We start from the raw sequence: 14,742 nt of genomic DNA on the forward strand, positions 1-14,742 counted from the left end.
CTTCACTTCACTTCAGTGCTCAGCCTCTTGTCATTCTTGCAGTTTCCCTCCTGGTGGTTGGTTGGTCTCAGTTTGCCAGATACTCATTGGTTAGTGACTTTGCGTGTGACTCAAGCAGTCTTTATCATCACTGTCATTGATTTCATGAACTTCTGCATCTTTTCTATTTTTTAAAACTTTTAAAAAATATATGTTTTTACTTTAGAGAGAGGAAAGGAGGGGATAGAGATAGAAACATCAAAGAGATCAATCGGCTGCCTCCTGCACCTCCCCTACTGGGGACTAAACCTGCAACCCAGGCATGTGCCCTGATGGGAACCGAACCGGTGACCTCTTGGTTTATGGGTCAGTGCTCAGCCACTGCTGAGTCACACTGGCCGGGCAACTTCTGCATCTTTGATAAGAGTTACAGTTTTATGCTGCAGTCTGTTTTCTTTGTATATGCAGTGTAGAACCTTCCAGAGACCTATAAAGAATCTAATCCTATGGGTAGAGACAGACTGAAGTGTTAATTGGGTAGGGATTAATTTTATAAGTGGTTGGTGTGGTTTTTGTTATGATGACTTTTGCCTTCTTACTAACTATGGGGGCTCACATGATGAATATTAAGATAACTAGGACTCCCTGAACTAATAAAAATGTTCTATGATTATATATCCTAAAGATGGTCTTCCTTACGTAGTAGAAGGTTGGGGTTCTTTTTCTATTCCCTAATCACATACTTTCATGAAAATAAAAGTCCACCAGGTTGATGACTTATTTTCATGAAATAAAATTTCATGATTAGGTTATATAATTAAGGTCACAAAAAAATAAGCAAATGGTTCTAGAAGAGAAGTTCATTTTAATGCAGCATTACTCAATGGATTAACAATTATGCTGTGTGTGAGTATAGTATTTACATAAAGGATTATTCCTCCTGAGTGTGATATCATGAGACCAATGGTTAGATATCAGCTTGAGATTAATTTTAGCCTAGTGGTTAAGAGTAAATTCTGGAGCCAGACTTCCTGGAATCCCAGCTGTTGTAATCATGCTCAAGTTATGCGCTCTCATGTGCCCTGCCTGGGTAGTGGAGATGCTTACAGTATCTTCCTCATAGAGCTATTTTGAGAATTGAATGGGTTAATATTTTCAAAGTGTCTAGAACAGTGCTTGGCATACAGTAAGCATGCAGTAACTGATAGTAGTTGTGATTTTATCATTGTCTTAGATCATTATTAATATCAGAGTTTTTGCAGAAGGAGGAAACTTGAAGAAAATTGGTTTAAATTGGGCTGAGAATGTTAGGTCTATCTTTTGTTTCTTTGTCTGCAAAGCAATAATCTTACAAATATTTGTCAAAAGAAGGAAGTCAGTTTACTGTTGAATGATATATGAGAGCTCGTAATACTTTTGAGCAAACATTTTTAAATCTTCTAAACATCTAAATGGATAAATTTTGCCTCCACATCCTCTCTTCTTGCTCATGTCTCTGTTCTCACCCCACCCCCCTCTGATGGGTAAATAAACCAGGCATTTCTTAGGTTTTTACCAAGAAACTCTAAAGTGATCAATTTAATGGCTGAGTGAAATGATACTTTTTAATTTCTTTTCTAATGTGTAAACACAGTGAGAATTTATCTTTCAGTTGATTACTTGCTTTGAGTTTTAGGAGTGAGGGTGACAGATGAACAGTAATTGAGGTGTGAATAAAATTTTGGAAACGATGAATGATATCATTTCTTGTGGAAAATAATTGCATTTTTCCATTATGGTGCATGGCTATTTATTAGTTATTTTTCATGCGCAAGGGCTCTTGCTGCTTGTAAAATAGCTACAGTTTTTGAATTGGCTCGGGATATGTTAATGTAAATGATGTGAAAGTAGGGACCTCGATAACTGGCAATCAGATTGCCCTAAACGGCAGACCTAGTACAAGACAAATCTCAGCAAGCAGACTTGGCTTCCCTCTTCCCTGCGAGATAATGACGCACGGGGGGCTGTGTCGGTGTCACTGATGGGACAGCACTCGGGGCCTCTACTTCAGAATCAGCTGTTCTTCCTGCGTAGACACGCAGCCGTGAGTCACTTCTGAAAGCAGATTTGGTGCAACTTTAAAATACTTCGTTTGCTTCATATAGCTGTTTATAAAAGCAGATGTAGTTCATTTTTTAGATTGCTCCAGTCCGCTTCATAGGACTGTTTGTGTGTTTTCTCACATCAGCTTGATTTATTTGTGAGCAAAACAACAGCATATATAGTACTAACACTGAAACTAGAATATTTCCAAGCTTTTACATTGAACAAATCTTAGTGCCTGTCAGGGTTTTGTAAGGATTTTGTTTTTGTCTGGTAAGGACGTGCTTCATAAAAGTCAGACAACAATTAGAATGAAGACTTGATTACCGTCTTAAGTTATTAAGTTCAAAGTATTTTCTATGTCTTTTTAAAAAAAATATGTTTTTACTGATTTCAGAGAGAGGAAGAGAGAGGGAGAGATAGAAACATCAATGATAAGAGAGAATCATCCATCGGCTGCCTTGTGCATGCCCCCTTCTGGGCATCGAGCCCAAAACCCAGGCCTGTACCAAGACTGGAATCGAACCGTGACCTCCTGGTTCATAGACGCTCAACCACTGAGCAACCCTGGCCGGGCTCTATGTCTTAACTGACTGTTTTTTTTTGGTTTGTTTTGTTTTTATCAAACTCTGGTTTTATTTGGAGAAATGAAACCAGCAAATTTGGAAGTTCTAGTTTGCTAATGAGGGTATATAAAACTGCAGGCAACAAATCATAACTGATGATTAACCTTGATTTTGTGCATTCTTCTCAAGGAGGCTGTCCACTGTATTCCACTTTCTTTCTAGAGGAATTATACTGTTTCTTACTTGTTCATTTTAAGGGTGAGGTTAAGTCAGAGACTGTATGAGGTCACCAGTGGGTGGGCTTGTTGTGGTGGTGAAACACTGCAGGACACATTGGAGCCTGGCTCTCCTAATTCCTACCATATTCCAGTTTTTATTAAGTTTAAAAATGTAAGCATTTCCTATCATGTCATAACTAAATATAGTAATGAAATTTTATCTGAAGTCAGGAACATTATCCAGATCTGATTTGATGTGTGTGGGACACTGTACACTCATTGAGTGGCACAGATTGTGTTAAATGGGCCTGAAATAATGTTCAGGAAAGAGAATCACTTTCTATTCTTCTTGACACAAACAGTTTGTCACAGACACGCATTCCTCTCCCTATCTTGTTAGTGTAGTCGTTATGATTTTCATTACAGATTTTATGCAAATACACTAGTTTTCCTTGATTAGGTTTACATGAATACATCGCAATTATAGACTAGGTGTTATTAATATGTGCGATTAAACATGTAATTAATATGTGTAATGACACAGTGAGCGGCGTGGCCGGGCTGGGCTCTGTGCTCTGCTGATTTGTCGTGTAGGTGCTGCCCGCCCGGGCCGTGGTCAGGGTTTGTGCCGCCACTTCCTCCCACGTGAGTCGCAGTGGGCTGCCGTCAGGGTGCATGCTTTTCATTCGAGGGCGGGAGAAGTATTTTTATGGTGGTGCGAACAACTGGATTATGAACGTCTTTTACTGTGGCTGTATCATATCTGCCCGGGACCCCGCGGAAGAAAGGTGTGGAGTGATGGTATGGTCCTGTGTGAACGGGGCTGTGCCAGACACGCACGAATGCACACGTTTACGTTGTCATTTTGCTCGACTTAATTAAATAAATAAATATTTTAAGCTCCATGTTAACTCGATCTTTTAAATAATGCCTTTCTCTTTCATCTCTCCCGTGTCTGGTTCCTTCCTTAGCTGAATTACCCCTTTAAACGCCTGCGAGCGCCTTCCTGCCTAATTATTCCCCCCTGGGCCGCCAGCGCGGGGGTCACTGCGCAGGGGAAGCTGTCGGGGCGCAGTGGGGCTCAGCTCCCGCCTGGGCGCTCACCCCGCTGCTCCTTCCCTCTCCCCTCCCCTCCCTCTCCCCGGGGGTTCCTTGATCTTAGACAGGAACTCTGCATTAAACCACGTCCGGAAAAGAAAGATGGCAAGGAGGCCGCATTGTAAAGGCCTGAAGGGGAGAGGACGGCAGTGGCCTGGCTCTGAGGACATGAGAAGGGTAACGGGGCTGAGGCGCTCGGCCTCAGCGGTGAGAGCGGCTCCTTCCTGAGCGAGAGCCAGGCCGGCTGATGGGGGTGGCCCAGCGCCTTGTGGGCCGTGTTGTGTCCAGTGCTCTGGTTGGAACACCCAGTAACTACCAGCATATCGTTTGATTTGGTGCTTAAGGAGGTATGCTTCCCTGAAAAACACGAGCATCAAAGGGCGACTGGGCTGGCATTCGGTATGTTTCCAAGGGGACCTGGAAACACATGTGTTGTCTGCTCTGAATGCACTGGGATCCATCCCTGTTTCGCTTACAGACCCCCTTCTGTCTGGTGCACTCTGCCCTCTGAAAGCTTCCTGAATTGCTTTGTAAACAAGGCAGCTACTACAGCTGCAACTGTTGGATTTGGGCTTCTGCCAGCTTGAAATGTATCCCTGCCCTCATGCTATATATCTGGGAGCAGGCGAAGTGGATTTTTTTAAACATATGGAAGCAGTCCCTGAGGAAGAGTGTGTTGAGGCTAAAGGAGCTCAGATCCCTAAAACTGCTTGCATTCTCCAAGGATCTGTGTTGAATTTTCCTCTTGGCAGTCGGGTCAGATTTCAGCACCTTTTCTTTCCTTTCCCCCAGTTACTTAGTTGGGCTACTGCTTCATTAAAAACCCATCACTCCAGTGCCCTTTATCTTGGTGGCCCCTTGGGTTCAAGAGGACTTGAGTGAGAGAAGATTGTTTTTCAAGATTCCTTTCTTTGGATGCTAATATTTAACAATGAAAGAAGAGAAAGACAAAACAAAACGGAAGGGAAAACCGGAAAGGAAAAAAAGATAAAGTGGAGAATGTGCGGTTTCTTATGGCAGCTTGTTTGGGGGTCAGCCCTGCCTGGCTGTTGCTTTAGTAACTGGGCTGCACGGATTTCAGGATTTCATGTTTCCTTTGTGTACAGAGAGGTGTTGTGATGCCTCCTTTGAGTGCAGAATGCCAGTATTCTTGGAAAAATTGAAGTTTAGTTTTGCTTTATTATATTCTTGACTTGTTGATGAATTTTCCATCTCGGCCCCTTTCTTTGTCGGCCCTTCTCTAGCTTCTGAAGTCTTTGGCACAGGCGGACTCCTCTGTGCTGTCTCCCTAGATCAGGATTTAAACGTGCCTGTTGTTCCTCTCCTCTTATACTTGATAGCTGCCGGAGCTTCTTTCTGACCTCTTTGAACTGATGATGCCTGACACTGTGCATCTAGAGTTAGTGTTTGCCAGTCTGTCTGCTTTTGGTTTGTTTCATATGACCGGATTAGAACTAAAATCTATTTCATTTTAGTAGCAGCAGAAAGAACAAAATCTCGAGGTTTCTGCCAATATTCTCTTTTTGGAACAATATCAAAACATAACTTTTTTTTGGAATAAGTATTTTCTGGCCAGCTTTCCCCTGCCCCAGCTTCTGTCTGATGAAATAACATTGACTTCTTTTATCTCAGGATTTTGAATTTTTAGGAGCCCTTCCACATAAGAGCGATGTCTTTCTTAACCAGCTTTCTTGGAGTACAGTTGATGCTGAACGCGTGCTAGAAGGAAGAGCTCTGTAGATCCTTTGTGCTTCACTGTAGCACAGTAAAGGAGGACTGAATGGGGTTTCCCAGGGTTAGATGGGAGCGTGTCCCCCCCACGCCATGTAATTTTAGATCACTGACCAGCGCAGCTGTGAACGCCCCTTTCTGGCCGCTCCTCCTCCTGGCAGAGTGCTGGCCTGCATAGTGGGGCAGGAACCCAGGCCTTCGTGGGCTCATTCTTCTTGGTTTCGGGCCCAGATCTTGAGCTGTGGAGGGATTTCAGCTGATCAGGGACAGCCAACTAGCTGCAGCCTAAAGAAATGAGCTATTGTGCTGGGGGCAAATTTGTTGGAGGAATTAAAACTGCCATTTTATTTTAGGCAGAGGAGAGTTCATACATTGGACTATTGCTTTTTAAGGGGGACATCGTCACTTCATTCTTGCTCCCAATTTCCCATGTAAAAATAACAAAGTGGCTTTTGCTTGTGATGTTGCCAAGTCCAACATTTACCACCTCTTTAGAAAAGTGTTTTCAGAGGACTCTGTTTGACTGAAAATTTGCTTAGGTCTGAAACTTGTCATTCAGTTTTTGAGCCCACAGGTAAGTTAACCCCCCACCCCTTTTAGAGCAAAAATACATTTCAGAAATTTGATAGTTAAGGGACCTATTTGCCATTTAAAATGTTTATCATTATTCAATAGACAAAAACTAAAACTCTGGCTTAGATGACGTTGTGTTCTTCAAAGTTAATTGTGAAATCAAAGTTATCCTCTTGACGTGGGTTTTGTAAACGTTCCTCAGGTCAACCACTGGTTGCTGGGTGCGTCTAGTGATTTCAGAGGCACTAATGGCACCAGTGCCCTGCCCTCTTCACCCAGACGCGGTGGCTCTCACTCTATACCTGTGCTTTGGTTCTTTCTCCTTTTAGTGGTGGCAGATTTGCACTGAACTATCTAGAGGTTCAACTTGAAAGGCAGTAAGACAAGGTTAGGGAGCATAGAATGATTTTTTTCCTTTGTGAAATTATTATGTGAGAGAAGTGGATTTAGGTCCCTGGCCACATTGTTAACATTCTTAGCCAATAGCCTCACAGTCTTGGAAAAGCGCAGCGAGGAGGTGAATGGGGAGTTTTCGGCCCTCACTCAAACCTTTGTAGCACTTTAATGCTAGAGTGTGTTGACCTTCCAGGCGGTGAGTCAGTGCAGTTACTCCTGGTGAAATTCAGTAGCAACAGCGCTTCGCGCAGAGGGCGATACGGAAGCTGCCTCTCTTATATAAATAACTGATACTAGATCATTAAATTTTTATCATGCTTCCTCAACCGTGGGGTATTTCACAATTACATATTACTTTTCAACATACAAATTGCACAGTAATGTATAACCTGGCATTTATCATGGAAAATTGCAAATTTTTTAGTTATTTCATCTTCATTAAAGGCATCGTAGATGATCTGATTTCTTTTTTAAATTAAATCTCTTGGAAACATCTTAACATCCTAAATATATTCTGGGGTCTAGCATACTCCAGAGGAATTTGGTTAAATTTTTTCTGAATAGAAATCCTTAAGTAACTGAATATATGAAAATAAGGGGGGACGTATTTGGGTACTTTTAAGGAAACAAAAAGGCAGCCCTAATTTTAAAATATGGCTTCTTAGATACCCTGTATGTTTTTATATCAATATAAATATCAAGAGAAGAAATACCTTAATGAAAAAACTGCAAAACCCCATCAAAGTTAAACAGAATTCAACTGGTATGTGTTTAGTAAAGGCCCATGTTTTATGCTTATTCTTTTTGAAATTATATATTTCGCATTTATAGAAAATAGTACTCATGGGGAACATGCAGCCGTACCCGGCTGTGTCATGCCTTTTCCCGCCTTCATACTGTGCTCCTGCAAGCCCCTGAGTGCGTGTTCTCACCTCCTTTCCCTCTCCCTCCCCGAGGTTAAGCTGCAATCCTGAATTTAGTGTTTATTGCTCCCTTATCTTTTTCGGTTGTTTTCCTGCAAACGTGTCCATATATAGTATGCAGTATTTTTGCATGTTTTTAATAAAGTATTAAATATAGTGGTATAAATATTGTTAGCCATGCCATGTTCTGAAATTTGCTTTTAGCCTTCTCCCTTTATTTGTGAGATTTTTTTCATTTTGATGCATGTGGCTCTAGTTTATGTATTCTCCCCGCTGTATATTAACCCTTTTTTCAAATATGCCACCATTTAGTTATTTAGTCACCTTCTGATGAGCCGCTGGGTCATTCCAGCTTTTGACATGAGCATTCTCATATGTCTCCCTGTGTCGTCTTCTGCGTGTGGACACCGCTGTCATTTCTCGGGGTGGTCTTCCAGGAGTGGCCCTACTCTGGATGCGCCCCACTTTCCCCCACGGCCTCTCCCTCCCCTCGCTCGAGGCTCTCAGGCCCTCAGGGCTCTATGAGGGGCTCCCGAGCCCTCTGGCTCCTCCAGTGCCCCCCCCCCTTGCCAGATAACCAAGCTTTTGCCAATTCGATGGCAGTGTAAACATATCTCCTTGCTTTGCTTTGCATTTCCCTGACTCATGACGTTGAGTATCATTTCATATTTATTGGCCCCTTGGTTTTTTTCTCTTTGGTCAGTTGCTGGGTCAGATCTTTGTTTTTCTATTCGATTGTTTGTCTTTTTTTTTGATAAGGAGAAATTCTTTATGTTCTGAATACTAATCCTTTGTTGGTGATATGCATTTCAAGTGGGTGGCTTGCCTTTTTACTTTGTTCATACTATCTTTTGTTGTTTTTAATTTTGCTGTAGGCAAACTCAAGGTCATAAATCTCTATCTCTCTCTCTCTCTCTCTCTCTTCCTCTAAAGGTTTCACTTTGTTTTTTACTCAGTTAACCTAACACATTTTTGTGCATGTCATGAAGTAAGGGTCTACTTTTAGTTTTTTCCACTTGGATATCTGTCCCAGTGCCATTTTGTTTAAGTATATATTTTTAAAGAAATGCTTTTTATTTAAAAAATTTTTGAAGACAATTTTAACTTAAAAAATAATTTTATACTTTCCAAACTTTTGCTAAAAATTCCGTAGACCTTTCATCCAGGTTCCCCAAATGTTAACATCTAGCACAGCAGGCCAAGGTGGCATCTGCCGCATGTCCCACAGTAAAACAACTGCTTTCCCTTTTTAAATTTAGCATCTATTCTGGCTTGTGGTGTTTGCCAAATGATTTTCCATTTCTGTCATTCTTTCTGCGTTTTCGTTATTTTGGAATTCTGTCAGCACCATGTATTAAGAGTCTACTTTTCTTCACTCACTCAGCCTTTTCCCTCTACGCTGGCTTATAAGTCTCCATCTCTGCTGGCACCTGCCCAGGCCCTTCCTTAGGGCTTTGTGCCGTTTTACCTTCGCACCAGAAATACACGGAGGTGCTGGTTCCCCTCAGCTCATTATGTTGTCAGAGTTTGGGGTCCTTGCCAACATAATCTGAAAAATACAGGGTGTCCCCCCAAAATGCATGCACACTTTGAATAATTATTAATTCCAGTGGGTTAAATCTGAAAAAACAAAACACCAGTTGAGTATCAGCTGTGTATACATTTCTTTGGTACATCTTGTATATGCACGTCTTTTACTGAGTAACACTGAGCCATTTTCACTTATTTTTCTGTATACTCCCTGTTCATATATTTGCCATGCTTTTCTTTGGGGATGTTGGTGTTTTTCTTCTAGATATAGTATGTATTTGTCTTCCAACCAATGGCTTTTTTTTTTTATGTAGACCAATTTGTTAATTTTTTATTATTTCTGCATCTGCCTTTTCTCACTCTTAGTTTATAATGGAATTCACCCAAGTTTACTTTCTTTCAATAATTGTATAACTTCATTTTTTAATTTAGATTTGTGATCTATTTGGAGAGTAGTTTGGTATATAATGTGAAATATGGATGCAATTTAATTTTTTTCTAGTTCAAACTGAATGTTAAAAAGTTCATCTTTTCCTTCATTGATTTGAGATGTTACCTTATGCTAAGTTGTATATGCTGTATCAGTTTCTGAGCTTTATGTTTTTTTCATTTGTCTGTTTATTTATGCAACAAAACAACAGAATTTTACTTATAGAAGCTTTCTACTATGTTCTACTATTAGGGCTAGTCCCATCTCCACCCCAGTCAATTTACAACATAGACACACACACACACACACACACACACACACACACAGCATAGCTTTTCTTTTTCAGGTTTTCCTGGGAATTCTTTGTTTGGTTTGTTTAATTTTTAAAATTTAGAATTTTGTAACCAACAGATCTAGTTGTCATCCAAATACGTACTTGTCGGTTCTTTGCTGTTTCCAGACCCTTTCTTTGCCACCTCGTCTTGGCCAGTTTTTTGTGGGTGTGTCACCTGTGCCCTGGCTGGCCTGGCTCAGCTGGCTGGAGCACCGTCCTGTGCGCCGAAAGGTTGTGGGCTCGGCCCCTGGTCAGCACGTGCGAGAGGCAGCCCCTCAGTGTTTCTCACGTCGCTGGGTCTCTCTCTGCCTTCGTCTCTCTGTAAGATCAATGAACGTATCCTGCGAGGATAGAAAATGTGCCTTTTCTGTTTGCTGGGTGCAAAATGTTGCACATACGTCACACGTTTTTAGGAATTTAAGTTGTGTGCGGGGTTGAGGCAACCTGAAGCACGGTGAAGACCCAGGGACATCCTGCAGCGCGGCCTGTATCAGACTCTCGTCATCCCGGGTCAGAGGGAGATTGCGGGAGGGCTGCGAACCCACCCAGCTGTGTGAAAGGTGTCTGCGTGTAATTTCTTAGGGAGAGGTTAGTCTTCTAAAGGTGTTCTATCACCTCAAAAAAATAAAGGCTGTTCTAGGTTAAGGTGAGAAAGAGACTTGGATTTAAATAGTAACCAAGAATGTGAGATGGCCTTGAGAAATTCGAGCTGTGAAGAGAGAGCTCTTACTCTTTTGTGCTAGGGACACATTGATTATAACTTTCTAAGAGGTGAATCACGACTCATTTACAATAACGATGCTTTCTCTCATCTCTCTTTTAGGTAAGTGACAATCTTATGCTTGGCTACACCAACTTCGGAATGGATAGATGTTTAAGGCTCCATCCCTCATCTCTGCTGCTGTGGTGTAAGTTCGTGTGTGCTCTGGTCTGGTATGGGCAAGGGGTTGCCTTGATGAATGAAACTAGATGGTTTCCTGTAAATCCTTTGCCTCTTAACTGTTTATTTGTGGTTTCTTAAGAACCTCTTGTATGAGTCATCTCTGAGATTACACAGAAGATTAAAAAGACAGGGTTCCTGCTTTCAGGAAGACTGGAATTCTAGATAGAAAGAACTTTCGGTCTTGAGTTGTGTTGGGTTTGAATTCCACTCTTCCATTACTAATTGTTGGATATCTCTGTCTTCCCTGATGCCTTTATTTTTAAAGTGGGTATAATAATATCTACGTCATCAGATTGCTGGCAGGGTTAAGTCTGGGAGAACTGGGATTCTGTGCTTATCAAACTGTTCCAATATATAGGTTTTTTTCCCCCTCACTTTTCAACTCAAGTTTTATCCAGAAAGAAAGAACAAGGTCTAGAAAGCAAAAAAATAGAGGTCAGCTCTCCTCCTCTTATCCGAAGTGTCTTTGGCTGAGATTTAGGAAATCATAGGGACCAGGCGCCAAAGGATTTTGTGAAGGAATCTGTAGTGGGTCTCAGCTGGCACTTTCCAAAGCAGCAGACATCCCCTTGAACTTCACAGTCACGTTAGAAAGGCCTGGTTAAGTGTGGCTTAGGTATTGGTTCACAAGTGGCCCTAGTTGCAGCCCTGTGAATATGTTAGAACATTATGTTGGGAAAATATTTTTTTGTTTAATCTAAAATGGAATTCAAACAAATGACTAAAGAATGTAAGCCAAGGTCTTTTGATCTCATATGACTCTTTAAATAATTGTCACGTTGTGTTCAAAATTATCTGGCTATCTAGCCTGTAAACAAATGAGCGATACTTGGTGAGGGGAAGTAGACACAGTCTAGTTTGGAAAGTAGAAGAGAAGTGGGCCTAATTTGGAACAATATAAATCAGAAAAGGTAGTGGGAGATTCAGGCGTGGGCAGTATCGTGTGTAGGGCTCAGATACCTCTTACCAAGGGCAAAGGCCTAACTAGAAATGTCCCTCTCTAAGGCGAGGCTCAGATACCTCTTACCAAGGGCAAAGGCCTAACTAGAAATGTCCCTCTCTAAGGCAAGGCTGGGCCTAGGGAGACCATAGTTCATTGCTCATTCAGAGATTAAAATATCTCAAATTAGTTCCAGTGAATCATTTTAAATCATTTTAAAAGCGCTTTATATTTTAATCAGAGCCTATTCATGACCAGTTAATTTGGATGGCATGTTCTAAAATTACTTCCCTTCAATGATGTGTTGTGCCATTGCCTTAGAATTGGGAACCTCAGGGAAGAGAGAAGTTGGGAGGTCTGAACATGCCAGGAGCTGACAATCTGAGTCAGGTGTTCACTGGCCTAAGAGTAGCTGAAGATTTCATTCCTGCTGCCTGATCAAGGTGGGGTATGTTAAAATAACTACTGGCAGAAAGTGGTGATTCCACAGGACACCAGAGGTCTGGCAGTATGCTCATTTCCCCAAATATTCAGGGAAGACAATGCTATGGCATGGCTCTAGTACATGCTTGTATATTTGGATGTAGTCTTTGGCCTGGAGAAATACTGCCGTAGCAGTCTTTAATAATCTCAAAATGTCTATCCACGATTTTGCTAGTCTTTCCTGTAATTAGTGAAGTTGCAGGCTGTGTTCAGAGTTCTAACTGCTTGGAATGCTTTCTTAGTCATTACGGTGAACATCATAGAGTACGATGTCCTTTATTGTCACTTAGAAGATAGATCGCGTGTTGCTCACTGTTGACTTTCATGCCTCTTGCATAGCAGCCCTGTCCTGCAGCCACCATTCGCCCCTTGGTGACACAGACGGCTCGCTGAGGGAGGCGGCAGCGTCTTCCTGGGAGCCGGGCCTTCTGCAGTTAACTAAGGTGGAGGAGCCTGCGATGTTTAGCCGTCCTGTGCTTTTCTCTTAAAAACGTTGGGTCAAGCCACCAGAATCCATTGTGGGATGTGTGTGTGGCCCGCTGGTTGCCGTCGGCAGGAAAGAATTATCAGGAGAAGCAAGAGATGGGCAGAATGAGTTTTTAAATTACAGCAGAGTAGCAACTGGATTTTTGGCAGTTTGTTAGAATCTCATTTTAAAGCAATAACACACTCAGAGTTGTATTCAAACACTGAGATAAATGTATCAACCTAAATTCATGATTTTGTTTTTTACCATGTAGCTGCTAATTATTGAACATAACGAGGCTTATTCAGAATTTCTTTTCTCCTGCTTGATAGCCATAATCCTGTATTTGTACTGTTGTCATTCCCATGGTAACAGACTAATGTCTGAAGCACAAGATTATTAAATACAGAACAGTACATTAAAATAATGCTGAGGCTCTGACTTACAGAGAGACTGTCACACTGGGCCAAACTTCAAAAAAGAGAACACGTATACAGAAAGCAATTTACTGGCCTAAATGTTTAGTATTCCCAGAGCTATTTTGGAAGAGATTTGTTTGAATTATAGCCTCTCCCTTCCCAGCCCATCATCTCCTTTGGCTTTGCAGCCAAGTCTTAGTCTGGCGTTTGTGATGTCAGTCTGTTGCCATGGGAGTTATTCTGTCACCGATGTAGGTGACTTTACTGCAGACAGAAGAAAATTTAGGGTGAGAGAGCGATTCTAAAGTTAATCTCTAGCATATCTGTTCTGCAAAGAAGTATCCACTTCACCTTTATGTGCTATTTTTTTTTTAAAGTTAGTTAAGTGATGTTTTGTTGAAGGCTGGCCCATTATAAATGTCGTTGAAATCACCAAAATGCCAAAAGCCAGTACTAAGGAAAAAATGTTATATAGCTCGACCTCGGGTCTTCTGAGTGTGGTCAAGATTTATGTTTTTAATCCTATGCTACAGTAATGAAGCACAACCCTGTGTGTAGCACATAAATTGATGCACCAATTTTTCTGGATTTCTCCTAAGAGAATGTCATGTATCTGGACTCTGATGTGGCCACATGCACAGGACGTGCTTCTTGTCTGATGCCCTTGGCTCCCACCGCTTAGCAAATGCGTCCTCACTGTTCAGCGCAATCCGTGGAAGCACTGCCAAGCTTACAGGTGTCTTTGAAGCCAGATTTTGTAGTGCTCATAAGCATGTTAGCATGATGGTCCCTCTGGGGCCCCTTCATCATCTGGTATCTGGGACATTCTCCCATTTGGATGGCATAAAAATAATCTATACCCTTTCCTGGGGATGAGAGATCTCTGCCGATTTAAGCCGAGCACGCGCGGCGCTCTGTCGGACGAGCCCAGAGGTCGGGCAGCAGCGGCTCAGGCAGAGCACATGCGCCTCCAGCCCGGCTCGGGAGGGGCTGCAAGGAGCGGGGGCAGGAAAATGCTGTGCAACCAGTAAACCTCTTGGATCATGTTTAAATAATATGTACAGTCAGAAAGTGAGCTTCAGGGAGTCTTTTTATTTTATTGGAATTATAAGGGTTTGGACTTTTTTCTTTGCCTCCTTCCCCAGCTTTGAACTTAGCAGAGGGTTTTAATGTCCTTCCCCTTGTTAGAAGAAACATGAAGGCAGGCGAGGCGAAGCATGTTACTTCTTCAAACACCTCTCCAGTGGCTGCCATTCGTCACTAGAAAGTGTGGCAGTCAGTTGGCAATTGTATAACTTTGTTTGGAGTTTGTAGGAAGACTCTCTCCCCTCTGTTCTCCCCCAGGTCAGCGTGCTTGAAGGAATAGTCTGTGTGGTATAAGCTCGGGTCCGCAGAGAACGCCAGGTACCTTTATCATGGTTTGTTCAGCATTTTGTTGAGCTGGTTTCATTCAGTAACAGCAGTGAGTATGTGTGTACATGATTTTCTTAAAAGACACACACACAGATTTATGAATTAGTGACCTTCCTTCCCTCCTTCCTTCCTTCCTTCCTTCCTTCCTTCCTTCCTTCCTTCCTTCCTTCCTCCCTCCCTCCCTCCCTCCCTCCCTCCCTCCCTCCCTCCCTCCCTGG

General features: G+C 42.1%; 1 protein-coding gene across 4 annotated transcripts in view; it reads left to right on the top strand.

Annotated features, from left to right (window-relative positions):
- Nucleotides 1-14,742, top strand: part of CADM1 (cell adhesion molecule 1) — a 322,197-nt gene that overhangs the window by 89,819 nt on the left and 217,636 nt on the right. Inside the window, exon 2 of one of the 4 annotated variants that reach the window (XM_081155505.1) lies at nucleotides 10,684-10,768. The exons of the other annotated variants lie outside the window; for them this stretch is intronic. Coding sequence (XP_081011631.1) covers nucleotides 10,699-10,768 — 70 coding nt within the window. The 5' untranslated portion in view covers nucleotides 10,684-10,698. The remainder of the gene's footprint in view (nucleotides 1-10,683; nucleotides 10,769-14,742) is intronic. 4 annotated transcript variants of the gene reach the window in all.

This window comes from Miniopterus schreibersii, assembly GCF_964146895.1.
Source record: "Miniopterus schreibersii genome assembly, chromosome: 12".
Lineage (NCBI taxonomy): Eukaryota > Metazoa > Chordata > Mammalia > Chiroptera > Miniopteridae > Miniopterus > Miniopterus schreibersii.